The sequence below is a fragment of the Plecotus auritus genome, assembly GCF_963455305.1.
Source record: "Plecotus auritus genome assembly, chromosome: 2".
NCBI lineage: Eukaryota > Metazoa > Chordata > Mammalia > Chiroptera > Vespertilionidae > Plecotus > Plecotus auritus.
Genome location: NC_137771.1, coordinates 22318618 through 22334245, shown reverse-complemented (window position 1 = coordinate 22334245; position 15628 = coordinate 22318618). Strand labels below are relative to the sequence as shown.

Sequence of the window (15628 nt, the reverse complement as noted above, 5' to 3'; positions counted from 1 at the left end):
AGACCTTTGGCCCTGAGGGAAGGTGGTGAAGATGGCAAAGAAGAGATGAGAGGGAAAAACTAAAGTGTCTCACGAGTGGACCTTTGCAGCTGGGGAGGCCTGGCACACGCTCCTGCCAACACATTCGGAGGGCCTGGCGAGTCCCACAAACAGTGACTACAGAATCAAATCCAGCCTTCCCAGTAATGCTCTTTGTGTATGAGCACATGCACATTCACATGTGCACACAGACACATACCTACATGTGTTTGATGTGCACACACACGGGGCACACAATGACTCACATATCACTACACTGCAGCTGACAACCAACCAGAATGGACACGGGCTCTAGGCCCAGCGGCTTCCTGCTGTGCTGGGCATTAAGCCCCTGGTTGCTGGGTCCAGATGAGGCTCAGGGCTCCTGCGGAAGGGGCTGTGTGGCCAGGGCACTTGGGTGCATGTGGAAGAGCTAACGACACAGGAATGTGTTGCTATTTCAGCACCTGAGACAGCCGTGCCTTCTGCATGTAGCCTCCCCAGGTCAGGAGGCAGGGAGCAGTGCCAGGAAAGGGCAGACTCCAGCCAGATAGACCTGGTTCGGAATCAGGCACCACTCCTGAGCCTGATTCATGTCAGACCCTAGAACCTCAGGGACCCCTGTAAGGGAGGTCTGAGACCTGCAGCACCCACCCTCATAGGCAGTGTGAGAACTTGCTGAGATACCCATGTGTGAGCTCAGCACTGATACCGTGCTTGGTACGCAGCCAGCACACTGGCTGAGAGTCTTAGCTGGAGGGGGCTGGCCTGGAAGCTCTGGAGGCCAGCAAGGCTGGTGTGGGGCAAGGCCAGCTGCACTATCACTCTCCTTTCCTCTCCATCCTCTTCCTTCTCTCCCTCTTCCCTGTCCTCTCTCCTACTCCCTTTCTTTCATCCTTCCCAAGTCTAGACTTAGCCTATAAATAGGCCTCACTCTCACCCTGTGTCCACGGGGACAACTGGAATAAAGAGGTTGCCAATCCATGGTCCTAAGTTTTAGATCCCCCTCCTTCCTCTTCATCCTCATCCTCATCCTCAAAGGGAACAGATGAGTCTCAAGTCACAGAAACCAGACAATTGAAGGATCAGTCCCCTCCCCCCACCCCACCCTGCGTCAACAACAACAACAACAAAAAAAAAACCACACCAAGCAAGCTATATATCAATAGATTTTCTAAATTAGACTTACTATAGGCAGAAAACCAGGTATCCATCCATATGCTCAAATTTAATCCTCTCCACACCCCTGGGCAATAGACAGTATCATCCCCATTTTACAGAAGGGAAAAGTGAGCCTGAAAGAGGCTAAGGTCCTTGTCACCAAGAAAGTAAAGAGGCTGGGGTGGGGATGCCAGTGGGTCTAGCTGCCATCACCACCTCCTCCCACCCAGCCTGCTTCCTCTCCAGGGATGGTACCCAGCGAGGTCTCCCAGCCCCCGCTCCAAGGCTGGACTTCATTCCCCCCACCTGAATGCAGTCGGGATATTGCTGGGGCTCATCCCATCACTCCAGCCTATGGAGAATCACTGCGGTGAATCCTGAGCCTGTCATCCGTGGCATTAGCTGTCCCTCACAGCTCCCTATCAGCTGCATGTCTGATGAGCTCCTCTTCTGGGTCTCCCGCCAACTTGTGAATGAAAATGTTGAAAGGGAGACACTCCAGGGCTGAGCCTTAGGGACACTGCTAGAGACCCTGCCCGCAGCCTGACAGTAATCCTGGATCAACACTTTGAGGGAATAAGCCAATCAATCCAGTCACCACTATCCCATCTACACTTCTCCAAGGCAGCCTTTGTCCAACACCTCCTTGCAATGGAGATTTAGTGCAGCTACAAATCGCTGATGGAGGGTCTCCTGACCTGTCCCCTCCACCCCCATGAAAACAAGATTCCTTTGTTCTTGTTTGTTCTAGAAAAGTGCATGTCCAAGGGCTAGGACATTCCCAGAACTCAAATCAAACCATTCCCCTATTTAAACCCTCCTGTGGATTCTCATTACACATAGAGTAAAATCCAGGGCACCACATGAAGTGACCCCATCGCCCCCTCCCACTTCGATTCCCCCTTCTTCCGGCCACTCTGGCCTTATAGATATTTCTTGACATGCCTTTACATATCTGTGGAATGCCAGATCATCCCTTGACTGGCTCCTTCTCATCATTCATGCCTTAGTTCAAGTTTCACTCTCAAATGAACCTTTCCTATCCCATTTGTAAAAGTGTTATTACCTTCTCCCACACCCCTGCCCAGTCTTATGAGGCAGTCTCTACTCCATCAGGTTATTTTCCTCTTAGTGTTTATCACCATCATACAGTATCTTCTTTATGCCTTTACTCCCCACAACAACATATCCTCTCTGTGGGCCGAGATGGCCTTATCTTCACCACAGAGGCCTGGGGGACTGGCACAGTGCCTGGCACATAACTTCAGCTATTTGTAGAATAAATGAATGAAGTATTTGTGGAATAAATGAATGAAGAAGCTCATGAACTTGTCATTACATGTATCCTTTTCTTGGAGCTCTTAGAATCAGGAGCGCTGTTGCCAAAGGCTGTCTACCTCCTTGCATAGGTTGCAACCTGTCTGGCTTTGATTCCATTTTCTGTCCTTCTGTCCATGTCCCACCTCTGGCCAGGCATCTCTGTGAACAGTTCACTAACTACCCTGGTAGGTCCAGTCCTAAGACCCCCAAACTTGGTAAGGCAGGCCCCTAGCTGATTCCACACAGAACCTGCCCCCTAGCAACCATCTGGGGGCTCACAAAAAGACTTTTCATTCTCCTTCCAACTTTGCTGGGTTCCACACCAAGCCTGCTTGCCTGCATTTCTGGAATCTATCTTCTTTTTCTCTCTTCCTAAGAAGTTTTGCCGATGTTGGCACTTCTCCCGTGCTATTTGCTTTCTCCTTTGAGTTGGGAAAAACCATAAAATCTGCCACAGACGATCACAGTGAATCACTCAGGAAGGTTAACCCAGCTCCTGGGCGCTGACAAAGGAAGCAAGAGTCACACTCGGTGCCGTGGCTCCAGCTGCTGCCACCACCTCTGCTTTGTCCGCCTCCAGAAATGATAGGTGTCTGACGGTGGCTCTGTCCGCGGATGCTGTGCGTTATTTCTGCATTTGCAGTGTACAGAGTTATACAAAAATAAAGGCTATTGACTGGCTGGCACCCCTTCCCAGAATAATGACTAAGCAAGCATGCTGTTAGCTCCCCGACAGCAGTTCTGTGTACATGATAACACAGAGCAAAGATGAAAACTGCTATTCAGCTGAGCCAAACAACAGAAAAATGCAAGCAGAAAATTGTTAGTGCTGGAAGAGGACAGCAAAACAAATATTTTCTTCTCGCTATAGCATTTCAGACCATCCACAAACAGGGACCCAGGCCCCGTGCCCAGGCAACATGGCTGGTGGAAGAGGGAAGTGTGGGACGGGCTCCGGGTCCTGCACAGACCGGGGCTGGGAGGGTGGCCTGTCCACAGACTGACCCCCTGACTGGGTGAGATTCTGACTTCTCAAGATGTCTGCATGGGTAGATCAGCAGATCATATTGGCTATGAGCTGCGTCTCTAGAGAGAGGCAGACACTGGATTCAAATCCCCTCCCCTCAGTGGGGCCAGACCTTAAGCTGCATCAGACCCTAGTTCACAAAATAGGAAGAAGGGTTAGCCTTTCTGGAGTGCTAACAGCCAGGCACTGTGCTAAGCACTTTCCATGCAAAACTCTCATTTTAACCCCCACAACAGCCCCCAGGGGCTAGTGTGTAGACTGATGACAATCATCGCCCATTTCATCACACCTCTGACATTCTGTATCCAGGTTCTTTGGTAATTCCCTCCCATCTAGATTCATTAGGACTCTGCCTCTTATTTCTTTTGGGACTCGGCCACGTCCTGCTGAACAAGCCCAGTAGAGTCTGCTGGAGAATGAAGCATCCCCCAGAGGCGAACCCCAATAGTTGGCCAGACCCAACGTGCCCAGCTATGCCCAGTCCCCACCAGAAGAACTACCTGGCTGAACCCAACCCAGACTGCTGAACTTCAGAAATGTGAGCTGAGTCAATAGTGGTTGTTTTGAGCCACAAAACTTTGGGGCAGTCTATTAAGTATCAAAAGCTAACTGATACAGAGAGACATAACCATCCCAGTTTTAAATGTGAAGAAGATGAGGGAGTTTTCCTAAGGTCACAGAATTAAGAAGGGACAAGGTATAAATTGAGGCAATCTTGCCCAGATGCCGCTCTCTTAACCATGAGGCTACCCTGAAAACCCAAGTGAAGCACTGTGTGTGAGAATACCAGGGGTACATCCCTCAGTTAGGACAGCAGAACGGGCTCTCAGAGAAAATGTTATTTCGGCAGAGGCCTAATGGATAATAAGCGTTTAACCAGGTTAAAAAAAAAAAAAAGCAAGGAAGAGCTTTCCAGACACAGGGAACAGCATGTGTGAGTATCACATAGTAAGGAAGAGCTTGGTGCACTGGTGGGACTACGCTCAAGTGGGTGGGGTACATAAATTGGAAGGTGGGGAGGTCACAAGAGGTGAGGTTAGAGATGGCAAGAGTCAGAGCCTGCCAGGTCTTAGAGTGATGCTCCAAGTTTTTATTCTACAGGAACAGGAAAGCCACTGAGGAGATCTCAGCAGGGAAGTGTCAGACTCTGGTCTCTTCCCAATAGTAGCCCAGGGGTATGATGGGAAGGGTCTGAACCTGAGCCAGGGCCTGTGCTGTGTCTGCCAGGTGCCAGCTGTTAGACTCCACAGCAACCATGAGGAATAGGTAACATCTTCCTCCCCAATTTAGAAAGAGGAAACTGAGGCTCAGGAATTGAACAACAAATTCAAGTTCACCCAAGAGAGTAAGTGCTGGAGCAGAGTTGGGAGCAAGTCCTCACCGCTCCAAGCCACTACTCTTAGCCACTACCCTACATTTTCCAAAATAGCAGTGGGAGAGAGAGCAAGGCCTTGGCAATCAGAAGACCTGCATTCAAACTCCTCCAGCTCTGTCCTTTCCGATGGGTGACCTCAATTCACCTCCCTTCTCTGAATCTCAGTTGCAGGAGGGCCAAAGGCCAGGAGCCAGCCAGGAACTAGGAGGATGAGGCAGCAGAAGGCAGGACTTGGTGGGTAGGTGGGGCCAACGCAGGGACTAGAAGGAGCCATGGCTGTGAGTGGGGGTGGCAAGGCCTCAGACAAGCAGAGGCCTTCATCATAGAGGCAGAGGCTCTACATCCAGCCTGGCACCAGCCCCCAGTAAGCCCCGCCCTCACTTGCCCCGGGCTGACGGACATTCCCCTGGTGCATATGTCACAGCACCCAGGGTGGCCCTGCCCACTGTGGATGGAAGGAACATGGCCATCCATGTCAAAGCTACCTTCCTCCATCTTCCCTCTCCAGGGTTCATTGAACTACCCTGGGTTTCCCTCCCCATACACAATCCACACCCATGCACACACACAGCAGAGCAGTGCACACACACACACCATGCCAATGCACACACACAGCACAGCAGTGCATACACACATAACATGTCCATGTACACACACACACACATACACATAGCATACTGGTGAGCATACAGCATAGCAATGCACACACACACACACACACACACATACCATGCCCATGCACATATAGACAGCACACTTGTGAACATACACCACATCCATTCATGCACATACAGCACAGCAGTGCAGATATACATACCATGTCCATGTGCATACGCACACACAGCATAGCCATGTACACACAGCACACTCATGAACATATACCACATCCATGCACGCACACACAGCCATGTGTACACACACCACAGCCATGCACACACACATGCTGCAGACATGAATACACATGGACACACACAGCACAGCCAAGTACACCATACATATACACCCATGTGTGCACACTTGTAAAAAAACAGCAGGAAGAAAAGGGGCCAGGGGAAAGGATGGATTCCACCTCTCTAACCAGCTGAGGGGCCTGGGCCGAGTTTTTTCATTTTGAGGGTGGAGGGGACAGTTGAGAGAAGCTGCAGGTTTAGCTGCCATCCTAGGGCCTACACACCTGTGTCCCAAAGGTACCTGGAAACCCACTGAGCTTTGTCTGCAGGGACCTCTCCAGTGGGGGGCAGGGGAGCTAGGCGGAGGGCCTTCAGGAGCTCTGGGCTCCCCACCCCACTCCTCCTCCACTCTCCTGGCTGCAGTGAGGATTAAGTGAAATGATGAATGTGAAAGCGCTTGGTAAACTGTAGCAGCGCTATGCAAATGTTAGCAGCTCCTAAGGAGAGAGAGACCTGGTGGTGCGGGAGAGCCACTCTGGAATGGAGGCTTAGAGCCCTGCTGACCCTTCACAGCCCAGAGCCGGGCTGGCTAGGGGTGGAAAGTTGGGGAAGGCTCCGAAACTTCACGGGGATGGATGGGGACACCACCCAGGCTGAGGTAAAAGGAGGTAACACTGTGAAATCGTCAGCTGCCTGAACACCAAGCCTGGACTTCGAGTTCGTCTCCCTTCTTAGCGGAGGCCTTTATAGAGTTGAGTCATTTTTTACAATGTCCCTGGCACACACTTGGAATTCAGTAAAGGTCAGTCTCCTTCCCACATGCTTTTCTTTGGAGCACCACCTTCTCAAAGCTATGTCCTTGTTACGCCTGAGGTTGCATCATCTTTGACCCCTAAAGTATCAAGGAACTGTCTATGCATGTGCACGGGAATCACCTGCAGTGCTTGTTCCAAATGCAGATTCCTGGGCCCTCGCGGGAAAATGGCAGTTCAGTTGGTGCATAATGGGGCCCAGGAATCTGCATTCTGATGCAAATGATGTACAGGGAGGCACAAGCCTGGTGCAAATTTTCTTCCACTTTCCGGCTCCTCCCTGATTGGCAGGTGGAGGTGAGACACCTCCCACCCCACCTCTTCCCCACCCTCCGCCCACAGGAGGGGAAAGGAGAAGTTGAGAACACAGGACTCAGGTCTGAGTTGGGCCAAGGATTGAAAGGGTTGGGGGGATGAAGGATTCAGTGAGCTGGGGAATGAGACAGGAAATACTGCGGAATAAATACGGCAATAAAGGAGCTTCGGCTGGGAGCTACAGAGTGATTCTTATTGTTCAAATTATCTTTAAAACTTTTCATTTGAATCTGTTTAATAAGAGAAGGCTTACCCTAAGGAAGAGGTATTTTTTTAATGTGACTTGGGAGCTGAATTGGAAATAACGTTGCAACAAAGATATTAAAAAGGGGATTAATCCAAACCACCGGTGGCCCATCTCTGCAGGCTCCCACAACCTGCCGCACAAGTCCCGAAACCATAAAATTAAATTAAAAAGGGGGACACGGGACATGGGACGTTAATCACGATTCATCTTCCCTTCACCGCTCATGGTTCCTAGTGCTAAGCAGACACGCACGGGCTATTGTAAAGGTCTCTTGGTGTCTGGGAAAGAGCCCTGGCCTTGGAGCCATCAGGTTCCTCTCTCTGCTCTGCCGCCATTTGAGCTGGATGACTCAGGGCAAGTTGCCTAACTTCTCTGAGCCTCAGCTTCCTCATCTGTAAAAGGGAAGTACTATGGACCATCTACTGAAAGGTGTTGCTAAGACAATGAGATAAACAGAAAATTAAAATGCAGAGTCTGGCACATATCAGGTGCTCAAGAAAACATTACTTTCCTTTTCCGCAGCTTAAGGCAGAAAGGATGGGGGAAACCCTGCAATGTCTTGGCTTATTGATATTCTGTCCCTATGTCACTCAGTTCTTCCTCTGATGATCGTGACTCTTGCTTGGATCCTGGCCACCTCTGGGCCTCACTCACCCTCCTTGCAGTGGCATTTTTATGGTTCATCCATCATTCATTTCCTCATTCATTCATATACACTGCATAGTCATCAAATGCCAGGAACTCAGCGGGGTGCTGAGGAGACAAAGATGAGTAAGACACTGCCCTTGCCCTTAAGGAGCCCTGGTCAAGTGGGGGAGAAGTATTGTTGCCACAAGTCAACATACAGCTTGTGCCAGGTGACCACCTTATCAGGAATCCCATGCCAGAAATGCACCGACAAATCCAAATGAGGTGTTGTGTCCTCCCCTCTGGTAAACCTGAGAGCTGGTTCTAAACCGAGTCTTCTGTTCCATCATCCTCATATAAAGACCCCTCCACTTTGTCTCTGCTGATGAGCTTCCCTGCTTTCTCTTATTAGATAATATGAGTTATGGAAATTAACTGCTATGTTCCCTCTTTGACGTAGCTGCCAAGAATCTCACAGCAAAATGTTATCCTCAGCTGAGTACTTTCCCTTTGCTTAGATTTTCTGGTATATAAATATCTTTTCCCCCATACTATTTTTAATTACTTAACCCCTGTCATTTTATTGTTGATAAGAACAATAATGATGGTGATAACAGTGATGATGCTGATGCTAGTGATGATGCTGATGGTGATGATGCTGACAGTGATGATGCTAATGGTGATGCTGCTGCTACTGATACTGATGGTGATGCTGCTGATGGTGATGCTGCTGATGGTGATGATGCTGATGGTGATGGTGATGATGCTGATGCTGATGATGCTGATGCCCATGATGCTGATGCTGATGATGCTGATGCTGATGATGAGTCCTTATCTTATGCCAGGTGCTATGTGAGCTTTACATACCCTATTTCATTAACCTCCACAATAATCTTTTAAGGTGGTCACAGGACTTTTTCCATGTTTCAGATGAGGAAAGTAGGGCACAGAAAGTTTGAGTAACTTGCTTACAACTAGGAAGTATGCTAGGATTCAAATCCACCAGTCTCCATATTTTGCTGTTGTCTGATATTGATATTCTTATCACCTTTAAACCCTCAGGAAAGAGAAGGATTGTAATTGTTTACTTAAATTGAAAAGAGGAACATGGAAGAGGGAAGAAGAAAAAAATGTTGAATGGGGTGAGCAGTGCAAATTTCAGAGGATGATACACTTATTCTAGGGCTTTAAGGATGGGTAGGATTTTAATAGACAGAGATATGGATGAAAGGCATTCCTGGAGTTGAAATAACCTGAGCAGACACAAGAAGATGTGCACCTGCTGGTAGCTCGTCTTGGTTATAGGGAGTGGAGAAGAGCAGCAAGATGTTCATCTAAAGATGTAGGTAGGGCCAACTATTGAGACCCTTGAAACCAGGTCAAGGGATTCAGAAGGCAGTGAGGGAACCATGGAAGATGCCTGACCTGCACTGTTGATGTGCTTTAGGAAGATGAAGCTGCTGCAGGGGAAAGGACATCCAGGAGGGGGAAAAACTAGGCACAACAAGATGAGATGTTGTAATGATGGCAGAAGAGAGATAAGCAGGGAGACCAAAAGTCAAGAAGGCAACTGCAGCTCAGCCAGTGTAGCTCTGTGGTTGAGTGTTGACCCAGGAACCAGGAGGTCACCAGTTTGATTCCCTGCCAGATTGTGGCTCATCCCCAGTAGGGGGTGTGCAGGAGGCAGCCGATCAATGTTTCTCTCTCATCGATGTTTCTCTCTCTCTATCTCTCTCCCTTCCTCTCTCTAAAAATCAATAAAAACATATTTAAAAAAAAGAAGAAGATGACTGCAGGACGTGTGAGGAGACTCAAGGAGGGAAGGGTCGAAGGACCCCGGACCTCTGTCTGCCAGCATCATTACATTCGTAATTCACTTGACAGCCAGGAAGGGGGTGTGATAATGTTACTGTGATTGAGGTCACAGCAGAGGCTGAGACTCAGCCCAGGGAAGCTCAGGGGAAGAAGACACTTAAGTATTGGTTCCAAGAGAAAAGGGGTCCAAACAGGGTCGCAGGAGTCTCTGAAGTCATTTACAAAATGTCAAGGGATCTGAGGATGTGCTTCAGACACAAGGTATAGAGCAGCTTTCCTCGAATTGTCAGAGCGGTGTTTGTTCCCGCAAGGGGAGAAAACACGAGCCTGGAGCATTGGACTCAGGGCTGGCTTCTACTCTAGGACATCAGTCTGAGTTTCCAACTGTGAGTCTTGTCCTTATCACTCCCATCACTAGATTTTTAAAATAATAATAGTAATAAATGAAAGTTGGTATATATTCCAAGCAACTTTTCTAGAAAAACAAGATACATCCAATTGTTTAAATAATAGGAGCATAAAGAATTGGTTTGTTCTCTGGCACTGAGAAGGCAACTGTGAGTGCTTATTGAATGAATCGATAAATGATGGAATGAACAAATGACACTTCCCAGTCAGAGCAATTGAGTCAACAGCAAACCCAAAGCCCCCAATTGAAGCTGTGCAATTATCGTGATGAGGGGAATAAATGAATGAGTAATCCTAGAATATGAGTCAGTGAGTGGCTGGCCACAATTCTCTAAGCCCAAATTTAAGACTAATTAAAAGATAACGGAACACAATTCTGGAGTTTAATTGACACCAGACAGAACTATTGATTTCTCCCCGAAAGCTGATTTCTTCCTGTTTCTTCTCCACCTCCATGAATGGTACCACCATCCAACCAGAGGCTCAAGCCCAAACCCTCAAGTTAAGACTCATGTCCCCGTTTGTGTACCCCAACCCATCAGCAGGTCTGTTTGCTCCTCTCAAAATACACACTGAATCCTGCACTTTTTCCATCCCCACTACAATCTCTCTGATCCAGGCACCACCTCCTGCCTCACCTAGACTATTGCAGCATCTTCCCAGAGGTCTCCCAACTTTCTGTCTCACATGCCTACAAACCCTCTCCATGCAGCAGCTGGAGAGATATTTAAAAATTAGTGAATCTGATCAAATTACACCTCCTTCCCTAAAACCTCCAAAGGGTGTCCATCACATGGAGAATCAACTACAAACTCCCTAGAGGGATCTTCCAGGCTTTCTAAGACCTTGCCTGCCTGCCTCAGATATCACCTTGCCCCATGTCTGTCATTCCATACGCCCCAGACATGCTGTTCCTCTCCAAGCCACTCCCACCTCAGGGTCTTCACAGTTGCTCTTCTTTCTGCCTGGACATCCTTCCCCAGATCTTCACTTGTTGGCTCCTTCTGGGTATCCAGGTCTCGGCTCAAATGACTACCTCTTCTAGAGAGTCCTTCCCTGACCATCCCATCTAAAGATGCTGTCCCTAGTACTTTACTCGGTTTTATTTCTATCAGAGCACTCATTGCTATCTGAAATTATCTGGGTTATTTTTACATGTTTATATTGGTTTCCTCCAACTAGAACACCAGTTCTTTTCACATCTGAATTTATCCTAGTCTTTTAATAACTTATTTTCTGTTTCTTTCCCCTACTTGAATGGAAGCTGTAGGAAGGCAGCTTCTATCCCACTAGCTCTTAGCACTGTGCTAGGCACATAGTAGATGCTTAATAAACATTTGTTGCATAAATAATTGAATGAATAAACTCAAAATGTGCCCACATAGTGAAGTCCACTTGGGGAGAAAAACAAGCCTGGTTTTAATCGCCATTACCATGAGAACAGAATATTAACAGGGAGGACCCAATCAGCACAGATTGGACCATACCTGGTTCTGGTGCTGCACTGCCACAGGACCAGCCGTATGCATAAGAAACTGACCAAGCTGGCACGTGACGGAAAACTTAGAAAACCGGAGAAATTCAGCTTGTACAAACCAGAAATCCTAGGAGAAGTATTGTTGCTATCTTTTAACATCTAAAGGGCTATTGAGAGAAATAGGGGATAGACTTGGTTTGGAGCCCTAAAGGCAGAATCCAGATCAGTGGGTATTAGTCTGATAGAGACAGATTTCAGTACAAGAAGAAAGTGGTCTTTTGACAGCAGGGTCCATAACAAAGGAAGGGCTACTTTATAAAGTGGTGAGCTCCCCATCTGAGAAAGTGTAAAAGTGGATAACCACTCGGCAAGGATTTTGAAGAGGGACTCAAGCAGCAAAAGATGACCTTCAAAGTCCCTTTCAAACTCGAGGTATTTATGTTTCTGAAATATATAGAGACACAGTCAAGAAAAAATATTCTGGCTAATAAGAGTTCTAGGACGTCCTTATCTAGCTGGCTCATAGCAGAAAACATCACCAAAATCAGGCCTACAAATTAAGCAAAAGGAAGGTTAGCTGAGAGGGGTCTTGAGGGTGTGAAGCCAGCCTGAAACACTCTGGACAGCTCCCTGGATTTGAAATCTGTTATCTCTACATGATCATTCAAATATGACACTGCCAAACATTTTGACTATCCAAAAAGATGCCTCGATTTCCAGGGGAAGATAGCCAATACCATCGTGTAATGGCTCAGAGGGTCCTGGGTTTACTTTCTGAAACCCTACCACTTCCTAACTGCAGGGCCTCGGCCAAAGACATTAACCCCTTCGAACCTGTTACCTCATGTGTAAAAAGGATTTCATTTCAAAACAGGGGAAGGAGAAATTGAAACCCGAATGGCACAAGTTTGATAATGAAGCTCAGTGACAGACACACAGACATTCACTATACTATTCTATTTGATAGTTTGAAGATTTGCATAATGAAAAGTAAAAAGAGGAGGTATTTAAAATAGTACCTACCCCATATAATAATTGTAGGGCTTGAAGGAATCAACAGCATCATCATTACAAGGAATTTTTGCAAATCCTAGTTATTACCAAGAATGTTTAAATATCCCATTTAATCATCCCAACAACGCGATGAAGTGCATAGTAATCATCTCCATTTGGCAGATGAGGAAACTGAAACGTAAATTAGACCAACCCCGCAGCTGGCTCGGGGCTGCAATAGGATCTGAAACCGGTTATCTGACTCCACCATCTCAGCTGCCTTTCTTTCAAGAATAGCTCATTGTGTTCTGCTTGGTTGATATCTACACGATTATATCGTTTATTCATCTAAGTCAGTGGTTTCCCAGCTCTTTTCTCAGTAACAGAGCCCCCCCTTTTTTTCCTTTAAACGCAGTCTTTACTCGGAACTCCAGTAAAGTAAAAGCTATAAAAGCAGAACAGCTCTGGCTGAATGGGGGAGCCACCCACCAGGCCACTTGACCCCAGGATGACCCTTACAGCACTAGTCTAGGGTCTATGAGCATAGTGTGAAAACCCAAGATTGAAACCAACAACAACAACAAGACCCAACCCTGGGAATTACATTTAAGGACAACTTCATTTGTATAATGCAGTGTTCAGTCTCCTGTCTCCCATCACATTTGATCCTCATTATCAGCTCTGAGGTGGACAAGGCAGGGCATATCATCCTCAATTTGCAGATGAGAAAAACAAGGCCAAATGGAATTAAGCAACTGGCCAAAGGTGCGTCAGTTCACTTTAGGCCAAGTGCAGACTGGAAGTAGAGCCTGTCTCCATTAACTAGGTGTGACCTGGCAGAGAGGGTGCCATCTACTGGAAATTGCCACTGACCCTGGTTCACCAAGTGGACCATCAGCTCCTTGGCCTTTGAAAGCCTGACCACAGCCCCGTGGATCCCCTGCCAAGACCCTGTCCCAGAGCAGATGGCAATGGGTAGGGGCCAGGGGTTCAGTGCCACTCACTCTAGGGCTGGACAGCAAAAATTTTGGCAGCAGTCAAGCCATTCCCATCCCAGCCATATCCTGCTGAGCACAGGGCAGGGAAAGCAATAGCAGCCAAAGAGCCTGTACCTTTTTCTGCAGCCCGAAAAGGGACAGCAGGTAGTGTGGGCCTGGGTGGTAGTTACACATTTTTCTTCTTAGCTCTCGCCTAGAAATCCCCGAGACCAGATGCAGCAGATAATTGCCTGAAGGGATCCCCCACTTCAGAGCAGCTCCGAACTGAGCTGGAGCATGTGTTGGAACAGGCTACACTTAATTATCACTTAGTCTTTAATTAGCACTTAATTATTAACACTTAACCCATCTGTAAAATGGGGACACTAATACCTGTCTCATAGGGGTCCTGGAGGATTAATTAATGTTTGCGGTCCACTTTGAAGATGCAAAGCATTGAACAAGTGCTCAGTAGTTCACTTGCTTTTCTTAAGGAGGTCCCCCCCTTCCTCTCCTTGTGAATATCCATCCCGAACGATATCTGCTCAACTTTTGCCCTGGTGGAAAAACATCTAGCTCTGTGTTTCCCAGACCAGGATTTCCCATCCAGGAAACGGGCTATTTCCAGCCATCTCCCCACACTTTAATTTTCTATTATGTCCTCTGAATATGTCAATGCCTTCCCAGTAAATATTTTGATGTGCGCTCTTGCAGCAGCTTCTGTGGAGTCTGAATGGGACAGCTGCTCCCTGTATTAGGGAATTCCAGATGTGGTTTAAAACCACTAGACGCATCTGTGCCAATGCCTAGTCTTTGGAGGTGGAAGGGGGAAGGAATCTTCTAGTTGCCTTTGGGGAAAGCCATGTGCATCTAACCCTCGGTCCTGGCCCAGATGGTTTTCCAAGGTCCTCAGATTCACCTCTGGTTGTCTATGCCTTTAGGAGGAAAACGATCCCCTCAGTGGGCTGGTGAAGAGGCAGCAGAGAGAGCCTTGGCCTAGTCCTTCACCCAGGTAACTTCAGGACCCTAGTTAACTCTTCTTCTAAAGGGACCATGGGGGAGGGGATGTAAAACATACAGCCCTTGGGTTTAGCAGAATGAAGAATGGGCCAGAACATTCCCCCAGAAGGTCTGACCTCGTTTCCGCCCTCCTCCCCTGGTGCCGGCCATGTAGGGGGACACTCACTCTTCTTGGAAGCTGAGCCTGTTGTCTGTCGGAGTCCCAACCACGGGGGCAGAGAGCTGTTCCTTCAAGGTCAGGGGCTGCAAGGCCTCGGGCAAGCCCTGAACTCTCTTCCAGATTTCATGGCAGGTCTTGTCTAGGCTGTCTTGGGGTGTATCCTGGTGGATCCAGATGTATCTGGGGAATGGGCCCAGGGCGGAGGGGCGCTTGGCCACCAGGGTCGAGGACGAAGGGAGCCCATTTCCACTGGCCATCCTCCTCCTGTCTTTCCGGAAGCCCCTTTGTCCACCCAGGGCTCGCAGACAGGGTGACCATCCACCACCGCCCTTCATTCACCAGAAAGGGAGATGAGGATGGGGCAGAAGCAGTTCAGTTCTGTCTGGCTGTCGCTCCAGCAAGGTGACTCTGTTCAGAGGCCTCCGATCTGATTTGTGTGCCAGTGGTGGATGGAGGTCAGCTTTCTTTTGGGGAGGAGGAGCTTATTTTGATTTGTTTTTATTTGCTCCTTTCTGACCTTTGTCCCTCTCCCGCTCTCCCTGAGAAGAAAATATTTAAAAGTCAACAAAAACCAGTAGCTTAGTAACCTTGGAATCCCCCTGAGCTCAGGAACCAGGTGCCTGGGTGGGCAGAATGACATCTGGGAACAGGTGGAGGGGGAGGGAGGGCTCTCCCAGAATCCCTGGCGCGCCCGTTGCCTGCCACACACCTGTGACACCTTGCAGCGCCTGGGGCTCAGCCCATTCTCACCCGATAAACCTGGAGATGACTGGGTGAGCGCCTGGCACTGTGCTAGGCACCTGGAGGGCAGGAGCCCTCCACTGGGCTCTCACAGGGGCCTTCCCAGGGATGCCCGCGCACCCCGAGGGCCAACGGCCTCTCCCCGCCGCCCCAGCCCCGCCTCGCTCGCCCCACTCCCCACGCCTGGCCCCTCTCCAGCTCCCGGCAGGAAAGCGCCCAGAGCCCACAGCCCGCCCCAGCCGGCG

General features: G+C 48.6%; 1 protein-coding gene across 2 annotated transcripts in view; it reads right to left on the bottom strand.

Annotated features, from left to right (window-relative positions):
• Positions 1-15116, bottom strand: part of LOC308241589 (uncharacterized protein C1orf94) — a 38627-nt gene extending 23511 nt beyond the window's left edge. The window contains exon 1 of one of the 2 annotated variants that reach the window (XM_080655091.1): positions 14649-15116. In XM_080655091.1, coding sequence (XP_080511217.1) covers positions 14649-14977 — 329 coding nt within the window. In that variant the 5' untranslated portion in view covers positions 14978-15116. The remainder of the gene's footprint in view (positions 1-14648) is intronic. The other variant, XM_080655090.1, reaches the window with a different exon arrangement.
• Between the last annotated feature and the right edge of the window lie 512 nt (positions 15117-15628).